Source organism: Pleuronectes platessa, chromosome 8, assembly GCF_947347685.1.
Source record: "Pleuronectes platessa chromosome 8, fPlePla1.1, whole genome shotgun sequence".
In the NCBI taxonomy this organism is placed as follows: Eukaryota; Metazoa; Chordata; class Actinopteri; order Pleuronectiformes; family Pleuronectidae; genus Pleuronectes; species Pleuronectes platessa.
This window is the reverse complement of record NC_070633.1, coordinates 7,975,808-7,985,807: the sequence shown is the minus strand read 5'-3', so window position 1 is coordinate 7,985,807 and position 10,000 is coordinate 7,975,808. Positions and strand designations below refer to the sequence as shown.

The following is a 10,000-nucleotide window of genomic DNA, read 5'->3' as shown; positions in this document are numbered from 1 at the left end:
AACCGAGACCGTCCGAGTGAGGAGAGGAGGGCGGGGGTTGTTCCGTGTGCACGTTGCTATGGATGAAGTGGGGGAAAGAACACCGCACAACATGGCAGCTGCAGGTGATATAATCAAGCCTACAAGCAGATACAGGATCATGCCTTGACATTTCCTCCAGACAGTGGCTTCAGTAACTGTCTCTCATCCCTTTATGTAACTCTTAGATGACTTATAAAGATGTTCATTTTTGTTTTCTGATACAGAGTAATGATACAAACTTATATATTTATATATATAAGTTTGTATCATTTCTATTTGAAAGTCTTAAAGTTGCAGTGTGTAATATTTGGTGACATAGTGGTTGCATGTTGCAGCTGAATACCCCTCACCCCAAGAGAACCTGTGGTAACCTTCAGTTTTCATAAACTCAAAGGGTGTTTAGTTTGTCCAGTCTGGGTTAATGCAAGAAACATGGCGGCTTCCATAGATAAATATGAATTATTGTCATATTAAAAACAGATAGTACTGCTATCTGCTACTACTGACATGAATGGATGGATGAATCCTACTATTATACTCATAGTCTCTATATGTGATTACAGAAAACACAGTTGGTCAGTTTTCCTGGCTCACTGTCTTACAGTTTAATTACATTGAATTATTATCACAAAATTATAAAATATGAATTATGTTAATTCGTTAAAATATCATAAAACATTTAGAATGTGTCACTTCAACAGCACAATATCAACTGCCTTGGGAGCCCTTGTTCTTGAAATGAGTTATAAGAGATAATAAAGACTCATAGTTGACTCAAAATACAGTGGTTATTATAATATTAACTATTAAGACATCTATATGAAATAGTTTACTGTAATAGAAATAAAAGTGAATCATGTTCATAATGCAAATAAAAGGGAGGCCGAGCTGAATGAAAGTTCACAAGATAAGTTTGATAATAATACATTTTAACAGTCTAATAAATTAAAGCTACAAAAGGAATCATTTATTTGTTGTTTGTGATACATAGAGTTAATGTTCATCTTTATGACAATTACCACTTCTGAGCTCACTCCATGCTATTATTAAAAAGATGAAAAGCTGTTATGTTCTTGTTACAGTGACATGGTAATGGCTCTTTTCATCTCTTCAGTCTGATGTTTCTGTCTGTCACACACGCACACACACACACACACACATACACGCACACAAAAGCACACATCAGCATCAGATTTCCCTTTATACACCAAAACAGAGAGCTGTGTGTGCATTCCACTTCCCCTTGCAACATTCATGGCTCTAAAGCAGTCAGTGTTTCACAACTCCTGACGATGCAAAAACTTGCATTTACACATTTAGATATTGCTATGTAAGCTACCAACATTTCAACTATATTGTTAAGATGTGCAGTTTCATCTACCACTTCAGACTTTTGTCTGATTGGTTCATTGGCTCATCTTGGCCTCATACATTGATCATATAGTTACTGCTTAGCAGAATAACCAGATGGAACTTAATAGGTTCACATTATATTAAGAGGATAATGAAATAAGGTTTACAGACTGTGTATAAAGATGGAAATTATGACAGCTCCCCAAAAGTCAAGGCGAAAAATCTTGAACGCCTCCTGGTGGCTGTCTGTGGTATATGTCAAAAATTCTGGCTTCTCCATATTATCAGATCGGACCTGAGCCAAACTAAAATGTCAGAGTACATTTTGAATGATTTTCTTCCCTAAATAAAAAGTTTGTGTAATTTTAGGTAGTTCTTATCACATTTATGTTTGTTCAGATGTTCATATTTCTGATAAATTTGGTTTGAATTAGTTATTTGATGCTATAACAACAGAGACATTTTAAAATAGGCTGAGATGGCAACACCCACAGCCTGGATATTTTGACTTCATTTTTTTGCAGTAGGAGGAAGTGGAGACGCATCATTTATCTTAACTAACAGTCTATTGTTTTGACCTATTTTAAATTCAAATGGGATTTTACACCAATTAGAACAATATGGCTTGACAAACAGTTTTAATCCCGAAAAAAATCGATTTGATCTCTGCTCATGTCTGATCTACTAAGATGGACCGGGATTTACAGCATTGGGATCGTCAATGGGGCCAATTTCGAAGTCAGTTGGTCGCAACTTCATGACGCTGGTCTTCAGAGAATACCACCACCCTCTCCATGTGTACCAAATAATACCATTGTCTGTCACTGCACTGTAGTGACCACTGGGGTAGTAGATGCCATTAAGATGAGCTGAGTGACAACTTGAGAGAGAGGGAAAGAGGAGGAAATGATAGTTGATCAAACTTTAATTTATATTTCACGCTTTGTGGTGTATATGTTGGAATCTGTGTGCATTTTGGGCGAAGAACCGTACTTGTTGAACCACCAGCCTCCCTTGTCCTCCTGGGCACAGTTGCCTTTGTAGTTGTCATTATCCTGGTCGTAGGTGCTGAATTTCATGCCCTGGTGACTCGCCCACCCGGAGACACCAACATGGAAACTTCCACACAGAGCATCTCCGGCTGTTCCTACATAGGCTCCAAACGTGAGTCGGTAGTGATCCTGCAGAAAAACATATTTGAAAAGTTGGTCAACAAAATAAAAAGTTGAGACATCGTTCAACATTTCTAGAAAGTACATTTTCTTAAAGAAATCAAAATGAGAAACTCATAAGCTTCCTCATGCCTGTAAACTAAATATAAATAAGTATTTTCAGTATACAAATCCCAGAAATCCCTCTGTCACATTTGTCACGACAAAAAGGGAAGTTGTCTAACTCTTCAAGAGAGGGTCACCCACTAAACCCGGAGGTCAGTGGTTTGATCCTTGGCTCCTCCAGTCTGCCTTACGAAGTTTCCTTTAGCAATATACTGAAACCTTAAATGCAGACTAGAAAAACTCTATATGAATACAGTTAATTTGAAACTTGTTGTTTTTACTTATTTAAAAAGGAACCAATTAACTACTGAGCTTTACTGGCTTGGATAAACAGATTTATATCGTTGGACAGAACCACTCTTAATGTTTTTCCCTCCTCCCAGCCTTTATGCTAAGCTAACCAGCAACCGGCTAGCTTCATATTTTGTGTAGAGACTGTAGAGAGATGTACCCGCTCATGTAACCTTCAGAATTGTTTCTATATGCATAATGAAAAAGATGGAATATATAAACACATAAAGCTATACAGTCTAAGGCTTTACTGCATTTTAGTGTTCAGTTGGCATCAGCACCTTTTCATCTGCCACTTTGAAGTTCTTGTACTCAGCATAGCGCTGGCCACCATCAAAGTCTTCCAGGTTTATCCTCAAAGAATAATTCCCTGGAACACACAGATTTAGTCAATAAATGTCTGCAAAACAATCCATATATATCAACCATAGACCAAAGATGAATATTGCAATGCCACTTCCACCCACTATTCAGAAATGAAGCTAAAATTTCCCGGTTACTACTTTTGACTCTTGCTGCTGTAATGTTGCAAATGTCCCCATTGTGGGACTTATAAAGGATTATCTTATCTTATCTTATCTCATCTTATTTTATTAACACTGCCATCTTGCAATGATGATGTAATTTTAAACCAAAGTATGTGTTGCAGTGGGGGGGTGGAGCCTCAGAATTGTTTGAGCTGTCAATCAGAATGTCTCACCCCATTTTTATAGCATGAAATAACAAATTAGAATCAAACTGAATGGAACATTTTATTATTAATAATCAATGAAATGGACACACATACACCAGTGGGTTAAAAAATAAATAGATAGGAACCATCTTTGGGAAAAATGTGTTCTACTTTTATTCTGATCACCGGCCACCAGAGGGCAATCGTGACATTTTGAGAGTCTAAAACTTCTTCCTGAAGATGGAAATATGAGCAGTGACGGTGCTATGTGCCTGAAAAGCCAAAACGAAGAGTCCATTCTCTGTGGTTTCATTACTGTCAGCGCCACCGTTAATATTACAATAGATGCATTGTTAATGTAAGAAAATAGATGTTTTTTAGAAGTGGTGTTGACCTTGTGCAGTGATGTTATGCAGGTTGTCATTTCCAAGCCAAAACTCTCCTGATTCTGAGTTCATGTCTCCAAAACCTTCTTTATACTCCTCCCAGGACCTGATAGATAGATAGATAGATAGATAGATAGATAGATAGATAGATCATTCTACTAAATAAATTATAACTAATGATCTTTTGTTTAGAGCAATATCCTTAAAAGGATTCAACCATTCTATTCTTTTTGATTTTTTTTTTTGGCCCAAAAGCATTATTTTCACTTGATTTCATCCCTTTATATTAACAGCTATCAGACTTCAGACACACCTGTTAAATGTCTCACTTCCATTGATGCGTCTCTGAATGACAGTCCAACCTCCTCCTTCACTCATATCACAGTACACTCTGCTGGTTTTGATTCTGTAGAATCCACTGGATCTGAAGCCAGAGGTGAAAAGCTGGGAGCAATCTGACACACACACACACACGCACACACACACACACACACACCCACACAATATGTATGTGAGGGTCTTTATATTAATTTCCTCATTCTGAAAGAATGCATAATATGAAAAAACATGCACACAGTCCTTGTGAAGAATGAACTTTGGTAAATTATCTGTTGTCTGTTTCTCTAATATGAGAGCTTCATGCACTAGTTCTGCAGTTTTCCAGTTGTGAGGCCCAGACAGACCTGCATACTCAGTGTCCTCGGTCTGGTTCACTTTGTTGTTGTTGACAGGTTGGTTCAGTGACTGTAATCTGTGGAGGAGGAGCTCCTGTTTCTGCAGCAGGCCCTTCAGGAGAATCTCCTGTTCCCTGAGACGAGCCACCTCCTCACTGCAAGTGTGTAACGCCTACACACACACACACACACACACACACACACACACACACACACACACACACACACACACACACACACACACACACACACACACAATTAACTTCTTTCACCCATGAGCTCCCTATATTTGTGAGGGTCTTCATTCATATTAAAAAATAAAACATGCACGAAATGGGAAGTATGAGATAATAAAAAGAAACAAACGTTTTTTGCTATTGTTGTTTTACTTTATTTGACTGTAATAGATCTACTTGCACGTTTTAAAAAGGAATTGTGGTAAATATGAATATTCAGCGGAATGGATCACAATACTTACAATAAGCACCAGATTATAAAAACTGATACACTGCGCAATGTGTCATAAACTATTACATTCAACCCTCCCTGTAACAAATTTCCCCTTTGTAACAATAGTTCAAAATCTATGCTCAGCTAAACTGACCAGCGGGTGGCTGTAGTTACATATTTAACATAAAGATGTGAATGGCATTAGTCTTCTTATTTTCCAATCTGTTGTTAAACCAAGCTAAATTGAACATTTACTTATGTAAACAGTGTCACTTTTCATTGAATTAGTCCAGTCTCTTAAGACTCTAAAAAGGACATCAACCACATCTCCGAGTAACTAAATATACTTATGGTGCTATAGAGCTACTAAAATTCATAAATTCTACATCTAGATTTGACATTAGATAAAATGAACACAGTACATTATAGGAGAGAATGATAATGCTTATCTACAAATGTAAAAATACATACAAACACAAAGTGAAACAGATTTGTTGATTATAATTTTAACATTTCTAAATAAAATACTCACAAAGAGAGACTGAGAGCAGGCAGTGATGACCATCAGTCCCATGAGCAGCTGCAGTGGGCCTCTCATCCTCGTCTGCTTTGGACAGCAAGTCAAAGAAAAGGGAGAGTTCCTCCTCTCAAAGTTTAGTTTTGTAGTGTTGTTTCAGTTGTCTGTCTCAACAGTGTGTTGGATTTTCCCCACACCTGCAGCAAAACCAAGCTGTTGCCACATATAACCAGAAACTGACAAAATACCTGATTCTCTACAGTCATAAAATGTAGGAAATATGCAGGGAGGGTCCAGAACACATGTGCCAAAACTGGCTGCACTTGTTGGGAAAATTCTTTCTTGTGGTATTATACGTAATGGAATAAAAATGCTGTCAATGCTGTGAGGAGCTGAATGCCACTGAGGGTCACCTCCAAACAGCAGGAAGATGCATTATCTCAGAGAATCACAAAGAAACCTGAGTGAATAAAGTGGCCGTTACTGATTATTCAAAATAGAGATGGCACAAGCAGGCTGTTGTGTCGAGGAAAGGAAGACAGCTTTTAGTTTTAGCTCTTGCAGAGCACAAGGGATAAGCATTCCATCACCATAACATCTTTGCCACCTCGTTCTATGAAAATGTGTGTTTATACATGGCTCTCATTCTCGTGTCTGTGACTTGTTGTATATCTACAGATATATGTATATTTAACCCATTCATTTTGTGTCAAATTATTATTTTTCTCAGCCAAAATTGACTCAAGTACATTTTCTTGACTTCATCTTTGTTGTGCACTAAAGAAATACTTTTGCTGTTCATGCCAGACTTCTCTAAATCGTCCTCAGTTTATTCAAGTGAAGATAATCTGAATTTATCAATAAGAAAAACAAAATCGTTTTGGGGTCAAATTGACTTTTTATTAGTTCTTCATCTCCATGTCTTCATCTGACTTTCTTCATGTATCTGCACTAAAATACTGTAATCTACCAAATTGAAATATCTACAATATATATTTATAATTTTGAAATTATAAATTGACCTGAAAATACTAAGTTTCATTAATGAAAAGCCATAATACAATATAATTAAATAGTTAGTCTTCAGTCTTCAGTCTTTGTTGTTTTGTCCAGTCATCAGTGAGATTGGCCAAAGATTCCATCCTCTTGAAGGCTGGTGGAGCTTCGTCTCCTGAGTTTGTGGCACTGATCAGTGACACACACACACACACACACAAACACACACACACACACACACACACACACACACACACACACAAGAGTTGAATTTGTAAATATTAAAGCATTTGGGCTTACTTGAATACCATCTTACAGTTTATTCATATTTTTATTTAAAAACAATTAGCACAAAGGTCTTCACAATACTAATCTGGCAAAACAGTAGCATTAATTGTAACATTATTGTTCAGAAATCTAAGTGGGCTATAATTAAAGGACTGGTGTTGCAAATGCTGAAACACATTGGCTCTATCCAACTGTTAGAGTAAATAAGTTGTTTTGGAGTAAGATGATGTATCCTTTCAGCTCTGTAACGGTGCCTGGAGTCCTGGTTTTTTGCTTGATAGAACAGTGCCAGAACATTTCTCAGAATGTGGTCATGAGTTATTTATAAAACTCCCCCTGTTTAAACCTCCCTGCCTCCATCATCCCTACTGCACACTCAGAAAGCAGATAATACTTCCATCACCTCCAATATGGAAGTTTGATTTAATTTTGTGACACATTGAATGTTTACAAATTAACTTTTTCACCTTAACAATCATCAGTATCACATCATCGGTCATTATAACGTCTGTTGACACTCACCTTCAGGATTCTAAGTCTGACTTCTTCTGGTTACCCTTAGTTTCCCTTCTCCTCGCTACTGTTTCTCCGGCTTTACGTACAGGAGGAGGAGAGGTGTCAAGACTGTCTGGTTGAGCATCGTCACACTTCTTGTAGTAATACTCTTCATCAGGAGGCCCAAACCGCTACACACACACACACACACACACACACACACACACACACACACACACACACACACACACACATACACATACAATTAGTGCTTTATAGCTACACACACACACACACACACACACACACACACACACACACAAACACACAAAGCTGTCTGTACCTTGTCAGGCCACATGAGGCTGATGAAGAGAATGATGGGAAGTCCCACAGTGAAGACATAGACACCCCAGAGCCATGGACGCTGGTTGGTGGCCAGTAGGAGGCTCTCTATGATACCTGGCTACAACAGACATATAGAAAAAGTATATGTATACACATCTGTTATATAATATCTACAGTATATCCAGTTGTCATGATTTAACACACATAGAAGCCCTAAGCAGCAGTATTAATTTCGTTGACGAAAACTATGACACGTGTGTGTGTGTGTGTGTGTGTGTGTGTGTGTGTGTGTGTGTGTGTGTGTGTGTGTGTGTGTGTGTGTGTGTGTGTGTGTGTGTGTGTGTGTGTGTGTGTGTGTGTGTGTGTGTGTGTGTGTGTGTGTGTGTGTGTGTGTGTGCGCCAGATAGCGCACCGGTCCCGAGGCTCGCCCCCCGCCCCGCTCACTCGCTCAGAGACACAGTGAGACCAGAGCTCGTTCACGTGAAGGAGCCCGTCAGTGACTCACCGGCTGCTTCTTAACAGTGGAAACAGTGAAAACACAGAGTTTCTCTGGTCTCAGCTGATCAGAGATCAGCGCAGCAGCTTCTTGATCAGAGCAGAAGCTGCAGTTGGTTTCTAAAGAGCTTCAGTATCTGTGTTCGCCTCCAGTCTGACCTGCTCTCGCTTTTTGTTTTCACATTTAAAACCAAATATATATTTTTAAGCTATTAGGCTGCAGCTATATGTTTTTATTTATTCTAAAATAGGGTTCTTCTTATTTCATACATTTCCCACAAATACGGGGAGGACTCAAATAGCCCTACATAGTTCTGTGTCTAATTATTTCAAAGTAGGCCTACACTTGCCTGTGTATTTTCTTCTCTTCATAAGCGTTCTGTGTTTTCTTTTTTTGTAACAGGTACTAATAGCAGAGAGTTTTCTTTATTGTCGTTCTATAATTTCGTAAATGCAACAAACTATAGTTTAGTATAGTATAACTTTATATTAAACTTTATTAGCTTTGTTATCAAATATGTTTTGCGGCTCCAGACACATTTTATTTGGGGGAAGAGAGGGCAAAATTACTCTTTTGAAAGTGAAGGTTGCCGACCCCTGCTATAGCCCTATGCTAGGAGGGCTATCTAATGGACAACCTAAGTACTGCAAGCTAGACTATTTTGCAGTTTTAGACACAACACAGGGTCCCTGGGCCTGAGAAGGGAAGATAAGGAGTTTAATGTGGCTACTAAATGTGACTAAAACTAGACTAAAACGTAATTTGTTTTCGTCAACTAAAACTAGAGTAAAATGTAATTCGAGAAGACAGATAGAAATAATAATACTATCACCACAAAATGATCACATGAAAGGAAATCAAGTGTCTGAATAAACAATAATAATACAAGAGAAATTTAAAGAAAGAAATGGAGAAGGGGAACATAAAAGCTAAGACCTATCATTTATTTCTGTGCATATATAGATCTGACCACAAGGTGGTGTATAAGTACTGCTGCTGAATCTAATTAAATCTGATCTCAAAATTGTTTTGTTTTTTTCAAGTATGTTTTTAGAATAATCCCATGACAGGCTTTACCTTTGCTTTATGTTCATCCATTAATTGTTTTGGTAAATGCACAAAGTCTTTATTTAAGAGACGTTTAAATAGATATTGTGAAAAGAAATGTGCATTATTGATATTTTTTCTAGTTTATATATATGTTCAATGTGTTGGACATTTATAATTGTGTTTAGAAAGACAATAATTAATCTCCTCTAAATAGTGATTAATAGATTTAGCTCTTAAAAATGAACATTACGTTATAAGATGGTCTTACCTCTGCTGCAGAAGACACTGGTGTCACACTGGCTGCCAGCGTCACACACAGCAACACAACGCTGATCTCCATCCCTGGAACACACACTAACATGCACACACATTCATTTAACCAAGCGCATGTTTACAGCTGAGTGAGGCGTGAGAGAGGGAATGTTTTGTGTTGTGATCAGTGTGTCACAGAATAATTAGAGACTACGAGATAAAACACCACAGATAAGAAACATGCAAAGAGAACAGAAGGGAAGCAGTGGGACAAAAGAGGGAGACCATCAAAATCCGAAAGACCATCGAAGTGAGAGAAGCTACAGAGAAGCAATCAATGTGTTGATAGAAACTACCTGTTTATGCAGTGATTTCTCCACGAGATCCGTTCAAGTCACTTCCTGAAATCACAGGCAAGTTGGACTTTGGTCCCAAG

At 37.9% G+C, this 10,000-nt stretch overlaps 1 protein-coding gene and 1 long non-coding RNA gene across 2 annotated transcripts; both read right to left on the bottom strand.

Annotated features, from left to right (window-relative positions):
• Positions 1-966: 966 nt before the first annotated feature.
• Positions 967-5,893, bottom strand: LOC128445941 (fibrinogen-like protein 1). The gene is made up of 7 exons (XM_053428866.1): positions 5,658-5,893; positions 4,685-4,847; positions 4,315-4,456; positions 4,010-4,107; positions 3,224-3,312; positions 2,368-2,555; positions 967-2,254 (listed from the first exon to the last, which is right to left on the bottom strand). The coding sequence occupies exons 1-7, from the start codon at positions 5,721-5,723 to the stop codon at positions 2,059-2,061; spliced, it is 942 nt and encodes a 313-aa protein (XP_053284841.1). The 5' UTR covers positions 5,724-5,893; the 3' UTR covers positions 967-2,058.
• A 716-nt stretch (positions 5,894-6,609) lies between these two features.
• On the bottom strand, positions 6,610-10,000 carry LOC128445942 (uncharacterized). Its single transcript, XR_008339526.1, has 5 exons — positions 9,921-10,000; positions 9,581-9,666; positions 7,765-7,884; positions 7,449-7,612; positions 6,610-6,827 (listed from the first exon to the last, which is right to left on the bottom strand). It is a non-coding gene; the product is annotated as an uncharacterized LOC128445942 (long non-coding RNA).